This window comes from Bombus pascuorum, chromosome 3, assembly GCF_905332965.1.
Source record: "Bombus pascuorum chromosome 3, iyBomPasc1.1, whole genome shotgun sequence".
Taxonomy (NCBI): Eukaryota; Metazoa; Arthropoda; class Insecta; order Hymenoptera; family Apidae; genus Bombus; species Bombus pascuorum.
This window is the reverse complement of record NC_083490.1, coordinates 14,502,487-14,516,175: the sequence shown is the minus strand read 5'-3', so window position 1 is coordinate 14,516,175 and position 13,689 is coordinate 14,502,487. Positions and strand designations below refer to the sequence as shown.

Sequence of the window (13,689 nt, the reverse complement as noted above, 5' to 3'; positions counted from 1 at the left end):
TAAAAGTATAACTTTAATTTAAAAAAATTTTTTAGCAAGATTAATATGAAATTAATTAATTAATACGAATTTCAGAAGTTATATATTTAAAGCAATACATATATGATAATATTTACTCCTCCACCAACAAAATGGAATTTGTGAAATATGTATGTATAAACATACGTAAATACATAGTTACAGTATAACATCATATTAACCATCGATCACCTCATTTTCTTCTGTAGCACATTCTCAGCCGAAAGAAAGAATTGCGACATCGATTATTGTATGCAGAAAACCATCATTGACAAAAAGAAGATACAAAAGCTACTGAGATTTTTAAAAAATACAACCTATCTTCTTCAAAAGTTATAAATATTGTCTCTATAGATTCAGTAGTTGATACGACTTAAAATAAATAAATGACAGAAAATTAATGAAAAAAAAACCGTATAAAAATAACTTTCTGATTATTTAAATATGTTTTATCATAACAAAAAAATCATAAACGATTACAAAATTTTAATTAAGTTTATCGGCAGAAATTATATTTGTCGGTTTTATATTCTACTAAAATATTTTATCTATTTTTATATGATAACGATAACTGATAAAAAATCAGTAATAGATATATTTAATCCTACATTAAGAAGTATTTTATATACATGTAATAATAATTACAAACAATTGGTTTAAATTATTTTATTTATTGGCGAACATCATTACCACTGATTTTCAAGTTGACAGTTGTGCATAGAAAAGAAAAAAATATTATGCGAATACTTACACCAGTCATAAGAAATATATACTTTCGTGTCATAGTGTCAAAGAATAATAGTATTCGCAGTTTTGTTAGATAGATTTGGGCGATTAATATTAAATACAAAATATATATTTATAGCAGTAATATTTTATCTCTCTCTCTCGTTCGCACTCACACTCTCTCTCGTAATATAATAACACATATCTCTTTGTAATATAGATAATCTTTCTTTGATTTTGCAAGGCCAGCATAGAAATCACACTAGAGAATGGTAAACACAGTTTTTTTCCTAAATTTTAGACAAAGAGACGCTCTCATTAGATGACCCATTATTTAAACGCAATTCACGTTATGTACATACATTTGTAAAAGTAATCTCGATTAATTCCGAGCTCTTCATACGTAAATATCAAATTTAATACGCAGTAATAAAAGTTTTTGAGTACCTGCACTGATCTTTGACAGTGAAATACATTCTATTAAAATCGCCTTTATGTTCTGTAGCTTCAAATTTATTCATTGTATGTATATGTGTATGTATGTGCGTGCTTTCTTCAAATTATTGAATGTTTGTGGTTTGTAAAGAGACATTCTAAGATTCAAAATAATTGCAATGCACAGTTTCTGATATTTGAGATGTTTTGAATATTTTGTTCTATAAATTTCACGAAACCAAATATTCGGCTGACCTACTTCGCGCTCATTCTAAAAGAACTTTGTAAAAATACATTGATCGTAAACCGTATAAAATATACCGTGTGCGCTCATCTTTACGACAGTTAAAAATAGTACTACTGGAAAGTGTTCGCAGCGATTGCTATTTCTTGTGTATCTTTTGGAAGCTTCATTTTCCTGAAGATCTCAGCCGGCATTACAAAGATCATCATTTGAAGTAAATTCGAACGTAAATCATCATAAAATATGTTTGGAGACGTAGTTTGCTCTTTATAGTGACGATTTTTCGATGAGAAATTTTCATTTATATAACACGATTCTCTTACATATAGGATAGAGATTTTCGTGGATAGAAGTTTTCCGAGATAAGCAATGCAAGTAATTGAAAAAATTGTATCGTATCGCGTAAATTGCAAACCAGAAATTTCGTTTAAAATGGAAAAATGTGATACACTCCAAAACGACATTATACAGGCAGTGATAATCGTAATATGTCTGCAAAGTATTTGTAAAGACATACAAAGATTTATTGAAATTCAGAAGAAAACTTGTACTTGTAGAAAAAACGTTTGCTTGAGGAAAGTATATGCTATTTTTATACGCAGGTTTTAGAGGCAAATATCGTATGAAAAGGAATGTAGAAAACTAAGAGAAGTAGATTTTACTATGATAAACTTTGGTATTATATATGAGTGAACTTTCATGTCCCTCTGTCCTTTCTTTCACAACACCCTCGATCTTTCTGTGTAGAAAGTTAGTCAATTATTTACAAAAGAAGAAAGAATGCTATAAAGTAAAACGAGATTAATAGTAATTATAATAGTAATAATAATAATAAAAATGTAATAATAATATAGTAGTTGCAATGATCATAATAATAATAATAATAATAAATCATACTAATACCATTGGTGAAAGATAATGAAGAAAAGGGTGCATAACTAAGCAAATTAAATACACTTAGTTTACTTTGCGTATTATAACAATGAATGATAATACGTGTCTTACTCGCATGTTACTGACACATCGATACATCATGTGTTATTAAACAATTTGGTGCATTTAAATCATTATAACCGTTAAAACGGCTAGAAAACCTAATCTTATTCTAAGCCGGCTAATGATGCCGTAAGATTAACTAACGAGGTGTTCTCATGTTTCCTAAAGTTGTTTTGAACTAATACTAAAAAACTAGTAATGGTTTCGGTAAATTCACCGCGACGAATACTGTAACTAGCGATACATATCCTTGTTTCAATGTGAGACGTCAGAAATATATCGAAAAAACACATATTTCTATAGCCCATAAGCGTGTGGACACTTATACCAGTCACTTTAGATCGTATTATGGGACAATGCGTAGTTGTCTCATTTGAAGACGGTACGAGAACTGTAATTGATGCTTTATATATACATATATATATATATGTTATATATGTATATATATCATATATATATATCATATATCATATATATTATATATATCGATCTCGATTTATGCACATTTAATTATTACAGATAAAATATGTTATATTAATTTCTGTATATTTACTCTTGATTCGGAAACTAAGTCTAAAGGCCATTTTACTTTTTATTCTAATCTATTATATAATGACAAGATGTACCTACTTTTTTAAACATTCCTATTGATATTTATGTGTTGCGTGTGCTTGTGTGATCATTTATTTGTATCTATATTGACTATTAGAGATTAACTTACACCTACTAATAAATTAATAGATAAATAATATTGTTAAAAGTCAAACAAATATTTCTACAAGTAACAATTAGCGTCTACATTGCTAATATTTCGAAAGACGCATCACTATATTTATATCGCAAAACATTTCCTCTAAATATTCTTCACTGACCCGTCCTTTTGTAATATACAGCGTTTGTATCAATTTCTACCTAAAGAAGTTCAACCACAATGTTACAACATAACATAAAGCATTTCTCAATTGCGAGTTTCAAACTCTTTGTAAACTACTTCGGAAAAATTTCTTTAGAAGAAGCAATTCCGAAAAAGTACGATGTATAGAGTTTTCAACTACTGCACCTAACTAATTATTAAAATCTAATAATTGCAACGGGAAGTTTTATTCGCCAACAAAGGCGTATTAAACGTATCTCAAAGAGATCTTTAAACGGTAGATGTTTGCTGATTATTGTTATCCAATGGAATACTCGTCGAACATTCTTTCAACATTGCTCGCAATCGAAGAATTTCTTTTGAAGCGGCTGCAAGGTCGGATTGTAACTGAAGTTCCTTTTCTCGTAGACGTTTTATATCACGTTGGCAAGTCTATAAAATAGAATTATACTTAAATCATCGCAACAAAACATAGAAAATTTCATATCTTTATATACGTACCACATTTTGCCTCAGTAAATCTAACTTATCGCATTTAAGCCTAGTGACTTCCATTCGTAAATTTTCATTTTCTAGAACGCCATCCTTAGTAGTACATCTTGCTGTATCATGAGTTTCAGCTGAACTCATTGATTCGAGGCCTGTATCGCTGTCGGGATATACAGCTTGGTCTAGCTCCAGCTCGCTATTTAATGAGCTATCGTCACTTTCCGAAATAACACGCTGTGTTGTTTCTGTTTTCTCGCATCGCTCTTGTTTTCGTAAATTTTCGTGAGTCAGTCTTTGAACAGATGATACAGAAGTTTTGTCCACCAACGTCGTGTCATTGCTAGCACAAATTGAAGTAGTAGATTCTCTACGATCAACTTCATCTTGTTGTAAGGTGGCCAAACTACTATCTTGATTGTCTGTATTGGATAAACTACTGTCCTGACTTCCTAAGCTAGGGCTTCCACGTTCTGAATCTCTTCGAAGTGTTAAATCCGGAGAACCTAAGGGACTCGAAGGTTCTACCGAACGTTTGCTACTAATTTTCGTGGTCGATTGTCGATTGCTCGGTGGACTGGGCTCTGACTGGCCCTTTTTTGATAATTGTTGTGGTACGCTCTCCGTCGAGGCATTTCTAACACGCGATATCAGCGCCTTTCGAACGGTATCGATAAATCTAGAACCACTTCCACCGCTACCAGATCCTGATGCATCACTTGCTGTTGGGCTTACTGGGCAATTTCCTCCAAACCCCATACCGGCAGCTCCTAAGCCGATCGCTCCACCGAGAAATTCTGCAGTCTTTGCTTGTAATTCTTCCGTTAAAGATTCTAACAGAGCTGACCTTGTTCTTAGCTGTATGTTTAAAAATTTTATTATTAGCGTTTGATTTTCATTATTTAATAATTTATAGCTATCGTCAAAGCTATTTTTTTTATATTATCATAATTATTCTACTATGGCTAAGAATGTACGTAATAATTTTGTAAACGTGTGATAATTACCTCAAGTTTTGAAAACTTCTCAGCTTTATACGCCGCATTCTCAGCGTTCACTAATTTCGTCAAAAGGAATTCCTTAAAATCGACTCCCCGCAAAAATACAGCTGGTGTTGGCAAAGCTGGACCAAACCAGGGAACATCGTTTCGTGCCGTTATACTGACCTTGTACCTACATACAGAATTCAAATGAGTGCCTACAAATTATTTACCACGTCAGAAATTTAATATATGAACGTATCAGAACTTTGATTAATACTATATTATTAAATTAATACTTTATTAATTGATAAAAAAGAAAACCTATCTTCTGTACCTGAAAAAACGCAACATTCAGCGAACTAATTTAACCGGATGTTTGTTCAAAGTTAGGAATAGCGATTTCGTAACTGACGCACCCGAACTTTATACGATCTTACTACATAGACACGGTTCATACAAATCTAAGAATATACCTTGTATTAGGAGTGCAGGGGTCGACGACTTGTACCACGATGAATGCATGTAAGAAGTGACTGGCGATCATATCTGGACTGAAAGGGGTTGGCTCCTCTTGGAATATTATCGCGACGATGTCATTGCCGATGTGTCTTTTACGCTGCAATTGCTGAGAGTCTCCTGGACTGTATGGCAACAGAGAAGCCACATGAAACAGCACTTCTCGACCTCGAAATACTTCGTATACCGCGGAATCTCCGGTCTGTCCATGTCGAGTATCCAAACCTCCGCGGTATCTATAAACATTGATACACATATTTGACCATACAATAACGTAATTGCTCTCAAAAGAGACGAAAAATAAAATTAAAGATTGATATTAGACTATTATATATAATATGGTGATTATAACCTATATATGATATTTATTTTTATACCTGAATTACAATTTTTAATTAGTGAATTTTTTCTTGTTAAAGTGAAAATATTTTTTAGTGAAGTGAATTCTTCAGTAGATTTAAAATCACGGGATATTTAATTCCAAATTTCATTAAATTCACTAAATTTGTTAAATGGGAAACAAAATACGCAATGATAATTATTAGAAATGTTAACCCTCCATGTATAACTAGAACACTAATAGTAGAATATACAGTAGCGGACAAAAGTTTAAGACGATGATTTGTAAACCGGATTACAAACATCTTATACGCATATTGTTCTTCTATTCGGTTTGTCTCTTTGGAATAACGTAGCTGTATGTTTGACCTTCGTAACCTCAGACAGTCAGTTGTTAAATACAAACAATGTAGGAGTTACAACAGTTAGTTACCGCCTAGCACTTGGAAACAGTGGACATTAGTTTAAGACGATCTGTGTAAAACGTGAGTACGAGTACAGTTTTTGAACATTTTGATTCTGGAATGTCAAAATCATTGTTTAGTGTACCTTTTATTGCTTAAAATTCATTTAGGTAGGAACAGACTATGGGTAAATCAAAGAATTTACTTGAAAACGAAAGGGAACAAATCGTAAGGCTGCGAAAGCAAAGTAAAACCTTCACCGAAATAGCAAATATAGTGAACAGGTCAGAAACAGCTTGTAAACAAGCTTGGTATAAATGTTTAAAGACAGGCATGTATTGCGATCAACCGAAAAACGGAAGACCACGGAAAACAACACCGAAAATGGATCGCCGGATTCATCGATTGAGCGAAAAGGATCGTTTTCGTAGTGCAAATAATATTGCTGCGGAGATAAACTATGAAAACGATACACAAATTAGTGCTAGAACTGTTAGGAGAAGATTAGAAGACTTTAACTTAAGAGGACGAAAACCCCAAAAGAAACCACTGCTGAGTTCTAGGAATCGAAAAAGACGACTTGCATTTGCTAAAGCTCATAAGCATTGGACAAGTGAAGATTGGCAAAAGGTATTGTTTTCTGACGAATCGAAATTCAGTCGCGTCTCTTCTGACGGGGTACGGTACGTTAGACGTCGAATTGGCGAAAGTTTGAAAACACAGTGCGTTTTAAAAACTCTTAAACATGGTGGTGGCAACGTTATGGTGTGGGCGTGTTTTTCTCGAAGCGGCCCTGGTCCGATATGTCGTATCAATGGAATTATGGACCGTTTTCAATACAAGGACATACTCAAGAACACAATGTTACCTTTTGCACGCAACAATATGAGTGATGATTTTATTTTTCAAAATGATAATGATCCGAAGCACACGGCTCGGGTTGTGAAACAGTTTTTTCAAGAAGAAAATATCACCGTGCTGCCGTGGCCGTCCCAATCACCAGATATTAATCCAATCGAGAACTTGTGGAGCATCATAAAAAAGACAGTACAAGGTTATAAACCGAAAAATTTGAATGAACTTTACTCTACAATTGAAACAGCTTGGAGTAATATTACGGTAGATCAATGTAAAAAATTAATAGATTCAATGCCAAGAAGATGTACCGAAGTGATAAGAAATAACGGATATTGGACAAAATATTGAATTTAAACAAAAATTGTGCATATTTTTTTACCAAAACTTAATATTTTTTGTGTAGTCTTAAACTTTTGACCGACAAAATATTATACAGATTTCGTTCCTTTTTTTGTAACTTCGCTACTGAGCAAAATATCAAAATGAAATTTTTTTTGTAAGTGTATAAACAAATGCCTAATTAGTTAATACCAAATGTAGAACACTGTATTTATATTTTTTATGGAAAGTAAATCAATTATTTATTTTTTCCATTTCGTCTTAATCTTTTGTCCGCTACTGTAGCTTCTTTAAAAGTATTGTTCGAGCTTGTTTTAAAATTAAATCAAAATGGATTGCATTATATTACTATTTAAATATAAAAAACATTTTGAAACTTTTATGTCGATGTATTTTTAAAAATTATTTATGCAAACGTTACATAATGTTACCCAACTTATATACAGTAACAGATTTTGTATTGCAATTTTTTATTCGGGCTGCGTTTGTAGCAATAGTGTCTACATTTATTCTATACATTATATGTATATTTTACAACTAGGTACGATATGTATCTTAAGAATAATGCATTTTTTATTTTTTAATATACAAGATGTAAAGTAACGAAACATGTAGAAATAGAAATATATAAAACATTACAAAATTTATCAAATTTCGGTCTTTTTTAAAATATGTCTAAGTTAAGATCTTTGTTTTAATAGATTCGTTTTAATAATAAATATAATTTTTTATTAACAATAAAGAATATAATGTTATTTGTAATTCATATGTAATAATTTTTTATGATAAATCACATATAAATCATGGAAAAAGACGTTATTAAATATATAATGCAAGAAAATAAAATTCAATGTCTAGACATATGTAACATAGCAACCAAAGCTTGTAAAGATTACTATACTATATTATCCTCTTACATAATAATTATGTATCTATTAGTAATATTATGAAATGTTTTATGATTATGTACCTTGTCAATATATCAAATAGTCTAATTGAAAATCGATCTATTACCGATAGCACATGCAACACAAAACGTGTTAACCATATAAAACATTTTATAAAAATATAGGTTCTTATATTAAATAAACAAGTTTTATTTATTTGTCAGCCATAAAATCGCATAATTTCATATTAAACAATGTATGCATTACCACTCAGAAGTATCCGAATACATTGATCAATTTGTCTTAATAGTAGTGAATTTTAGCGAAGTCTAGAAGTTAATGATGAATTAGTAACTGGAAGTAATATTTGATACTTTTTTATGGAATCACCGAAATACTTATTAGAATACATAACAATAATATATTTTACTATTTACTGTATACAATACTATTACGTGCATTTACTATTTAAATATCATTGACATTATTAAATATCATTGATATTATTAACATTGGCAGTGTATCAGTTTAGTATTTAGAAGATCCTTATTAATCTGACTTTTAATTTAGAACTTAAAAGATCTATGGACAAAAAGCATGTTAAATAATAAAATAGTTCTATAAGGTTTGTCAATTACAAATATCAATCTTATTATTGCATATTGTCCTTTAAGAACTAATTTAATGATTAGAAAGGACTATAATGATTATAAAGAATAAAATCGCTGCAGTTTGGCTTATCCATAATTGTACAAATGACATACATCATGTTGAAAATAAACAAGTGTCTGGATACTTTTGAGCGGTTGTGTATGGGTATTTATTATTTTTGTGTGTTATGCTATTTTTAAAAATATTTTTAATCAAATATCTTGTAACAAATGCTACCAACCCTTTATGATCTTTCAAGTCGATTTTCTGACCCAATAAGTCAAGAAACTCTTGGAAAGCTGGTGTAATTTGTCTATTTCCAAAGAGTTGTTCTTCGGTAACTTGGCCGGCACGTTGGTGAAGAACACCGAATTTAAACCTCGATACCAAGGCATGTTCGTCATACCGTGCTATCAGTGTACCAGCACCGGAACAGACAACCGGCATCAGCGTACTCACGTTCAGGGATTCGTTGATCGCCTGTAAAAAGAAACTGCGTCATGCTCCACCGTGCTGATAGATTACGGTTTTTTTCTTTTACTTTGGGAATGTATATATTTGCAATCATTTTCTCGCATGGAATTATAAATAAATCTGCTAACATTGTAACTTGAAACTTTAAGTAACTTCGAGAGAAAGTTCGAGAGAAAAATAAAAAATAATTTGTACCGGACTTTTCATGCGATACATGTGGCAATGATTCAGCTAGTGATTAAAAGTTAGCATCTGGTTCTCTTTTATTGACCATGACAGTTTTAAGTAAAATCGTTGATAGTATTAAACCGTTTTATTCAAGACTTATCTGCAGTGCATTCCAGTCCTATGCATTGGCGTGAAATAGTTAACAGATAGAATTTTAAACCTTTGCATATATTATTAATAGAAATGATATAGTAACTCGCAAAAAATTGGAAATTTAAAAATAAGTAATATGAGATTAATTGATTCTCTATTCAAATCTGTTTAATTGAAATGGAATTTATAAAGTATTTATGTAAAATCAAAAAGTTGATTTTAATCTAATGAAATTATAGATCATCTAGAAATTAATATAGTAAACACTGATTAATAAATTAATGATATAATAATATTTAATATATTAGAGAATATTTTTATATTTAAAAGATTAAACAAAACTAAATTAAAATTTTTTTGTATTAAAAAAAATCAAACAAAAATGGGTATTTAACATATTTATTTCCCCAACTAACTTTTATTAAAATTACAAGCAAACAACATTGAATTCACAACTTTAGTGTTACTTCTTTTTTCAAAACGATAAAAGTTTTCGCAACACTTGCTCATATGAAATGTAAATTTATGAAATATCATTTGAATTGAAAATAACTAACAAAATTATAAACAGTAACATTTTTCAAGCGATATGCATAAAATATGTACATATATGTACATATTTGCATAATGTAACATACAGCCTTGCGAATCTCGACAATTGTTGCAAATACCAGGAAGCGGAGACTGGAATTGCTACTTTATGGGTTCAAATTAAGGACAATTAGAAGCCCACAATTAAAACGCAGATACGAATCAAGTTCTTGCAGTAAATTATTGAAACATTTATAAACAATTTCTATTGTAAAAAAGAAATAAGAGATTTTTAAAATTTATAAGAAACATTATTATACTGCATTAAACAACCTTTTCATTACTATATCAAAATCTACTTTCAAAATACAAGAGACCTGTTGCATTATTGATGTGACAATAAATAATAATATAAATATAAATATATATATATTATTACAATAATAAAGTTTCTTTCAGTTTTTCATACTTTTCTGATTGCGTCAATTCTCAAAGTGAATTTACTGTCTGGGTACGTCAGCTTCTGTTTCAGTTTTAATGATTTTCAAAACAACAACTGTTTGAAAGTTTAAAAGCCATAAACCCCTGTCTGAAATTTTCCATGATCAATTCATAAAACAGTTTTAAAATACCTCTAATTTCTATTCCTTATTTTCTTTGGAACTGGCACTAGTCCAAGTATATAAGAAAATGCCAGACACACTGCTGTCGAATTAGTATCTGATTATCCTCACAGGTAAAAACAAAAGCACTGTGTTCGAAAAATTAAATAATGCAAATTTCTTTTTGCTGTTGATAAAAATTTTTCAGATTAAACAGCTAATTGCAAATGATAAATATTTATCATACAGAGTAATGTAAAAGTATGCTTAATATTTTTTTATTTGTACGTTCATGTGGTTAATAAATTATATGTATTAGAAATACTGTCATAGATAATTATTGTCCTTCTTTATTCATAAAAAATGAATGTTACAAATTTATTCGACCTGAAAACTCACTCGTTTCGATATCGACATGCAAAATAAGTTTCCTTAAATCTCATCTTATCATTCTTGTTATAATTTTTATAAATTTTTATTACAAAGTTTATTTGCAATTTTCAAAGATATTCCGATATGCTCATTAATAATTTCCTACGTATTTTATACATACTTTTTTAAAAATATATTATGTAGAACGTTAAAACAATATCTATCTTATTACTCATAATAATCGCTTACTGTCAGCATTTCTCTCGGTTACTTGACCTTCCATCACAGACTCCTAATCACGAAAGAGTAAACAGTGCAATTTATCTGCTCGATAGATTCTAACAAGCGTAGGGAAACTCTGTATAATGGTAAATACTCTAAAAGGAGAAATTCGCGCTCGGTGAAAGCATTAGACCAAAAGGGGTATTCGAAATTCCGAGTTTTGCTAAGGAACGGGTTACTAAAAAGAGATGAGAGACTTCACCTTGACCATTTTCGCAGGTGATGGATTCGGGCCGAGATTCGCGGCTGGTACCAATTCGTGAGTCGAACCCGCTCGCAATCGCAACAAGACCCTCCAATGCTCCTGTCCAGCAACCGTCTCGGCCTTCACCGAGACGAGGACCGGCCCGTTCTCTCCGTCCCTTCCCACCAGATTCACGTGCTCCTGTAAAAGAAAAAAGTTCAAGTTGGTTGAAACGAAGCGGGTCTTTTTACGATCGAGGCCGACCATCGAAAGTCGCAGCAGCTCGTGCGAAATGCACCAACCGCTGCTTTTGTCGGTCGACTTTGATGCCCTTCTACGCCGAGTACATACACCGGTGAAAGGTGCAACATTTTCGTGGTGGCCCAAACGGCGCACTTAAGGGTGCACGTGTCTTGAAAAGTCGAGAGAGTTACGATCAACGTATCGATTCCTTCACTTCGCTTCGGTATCCTTGTATAAAAGATTCTGCGACACCGCGAAATGCATAGCACGACATATGAAGAACAGAAGAGAAAAACACAGAAAAATGATAGTACAGAAAGATATATAAAATATCGAGAGCACAGTACTCATTATGATATTTAGTAGATATTTCAAACCAATCTTTATCTAAGCTTCTACTTCAATGTTCAAAGAAATAAAATTTCGCATAAAAAGCTGCGGTCATTACACAGTATTTTAATATGACATAATTCAAAATGAAAACAACGTGTGACGTTCAAAAGGGAGAGCTTTTTAAAAATAAATAAGTGGATGATGTTTTTTAGAAGCTAAACTAAAAATAAACAATGTTTTAAAAATTGTTAAGGGGATTATAAACACACGTTTAACTCTGAAATTAAATAGAAAATCAATTTTGATGACATAGGATTGATTGGCAAATATATTAAATTTTAAAGCTGCGTCTCTGTGAAAAATGGGAAATTTAATTTATCATGCCTTCCCTCTAGTCTTTGTATGTATTTATTAAAAGTATAAAGAGCGTTTACAGTTGTCAAGATTTTGAAGTATGTTACAAACAAAAATTAGTCAGTACTTTTCCTTTAATAAAAACTCAGGCTCGCCTTTACTTTTTAAATGGTAGCACGTAATTTTTTTATCCAGTATTGTAGACTGCATCGTTATAAATTTAGCAATGTCTTATGTTTCTTTTAGAATACTTTGACTAGGAAGGTATTCTGAAATATAGTAAAACTCTTTACTAAGAAGTAAGTCACATATGAACTCATAAGATATGAAATGCATTGAGAAAGAGAGAGAGATAAGAAACCTTAAGGAACCTTATATTTCCAAATGATCTACTAAGCAGCTTATTCAAAGAAAGCAACTAAATGAGACATCCTTGAAATTAACCCGATATTACCTAAAAGAAGCCATACATATTTGACTCCCCATTGAACAAATTTGATGGTATTATGGTATTTTGATTTATTGTTGATTATAATATATATTTGTTAGATTAATGATTGAAAAAGCGTAGTGACTGTTACAAAATGGACACCCTATATACAGTGATCTGGCAATAAACCGATCAACTTCTTCAGCATATTTCAGGAACCATTCTAAACAAAAAATATTATATAAGCAATGAATCATATTAATTCCTCTAGCGGGTTATAATTCAAAATACTAATATGTACTATTACATACTACTTAGAAATCATTGCACTATATCCTCATTCTGATTGAAATGAGCTATTTCCTACAGTATTTATAGTTTGTATTGATAAGAGTAAAACATTGGTTTAGTTGATGACATCCAGTTAGAAGACAATGACGTTAACACATAATAGCATTGCTTTGTTAGGGCTTGTTGCTTGATGGGTAGGCAGCGACGGAGCTGAAACATAACTCCCACGGTTAACTATCCTATTCTTTTAAAATTTTTTTGTGATGATGCAAGATATTTTTATATTATACGAAGTTTGGATTATCTTTATTGTGTTACTTTGATAATTGGAAAAGTTGATATTTGACAACCAGCGTGGAATATTAAAATCAACGTATATAGCGACAGAAAAATAAAAGACGATCAGTTTTCATCGATATTCCAGATATTGATTAAAGAAAAAATATTAATTATAGAAATGATAGTCGGACGTTACCGAAACTTTTTACGAAGTGGACTGAATTATCTGAATAATTA

The 13,689-nt window shown here is 31.1% G+C and overlaps 2 protein-coding genes across 9 annotated transcripts in view; one reads left to right on the top strand and one right to left on the bottom strand.

Annotated features, from left to right (window-relative positions):
* LOC132904923 (uncharacterized) overlaps window positions 1-13,689 on the top strand; it is a 292,582-nt gene that overhangs the window by 124,491 nt on the left and 154,402 nt on the right. The gene's annotated exons all lie outside the window — the stretch shown is intronic.
* Window positions 670-13,689, bottom strand: part of LOC132904908 (rap1 GTPase-activating protein 1) — a 256,345-nt gene continuing 243,325 nt past the window's right edge. For all 8 annotated transcript variants that reach the window (XM_060955732.1, XM_060955734.1, XM_060955736.1 and 5 more), the window contains 6 exons: window positions 11,541-11,723; window positions 8,998-9,236; window positions 5,236-5,514; window positions 4,787-4,952; window positions 3,795-4,637; window positions 670-3,725 (listed from right to left, as the gene is read on the bottom strand). In XM_060955732.1, the coding sequence (XP_060811715.1) occupies window positions 3,564-3,725; window positions 3,795-4,637; window positions 4,787-4,952; window positions 5,236-5,514; window positions 8,998-9,236; window positions 11,541-11,723 (1,872 nt within the window). In that variant the 3' untranslated portion in view covers window positions 670-3,563. The remainder of the gene's footprint in view (window positions 3,726-3,794; window positions 4,638-4,786; window positions 4,953-5,235; window positions 5,515-8,997; window positions 9,237-11,540; window positions 11,724-13,689) is intronic.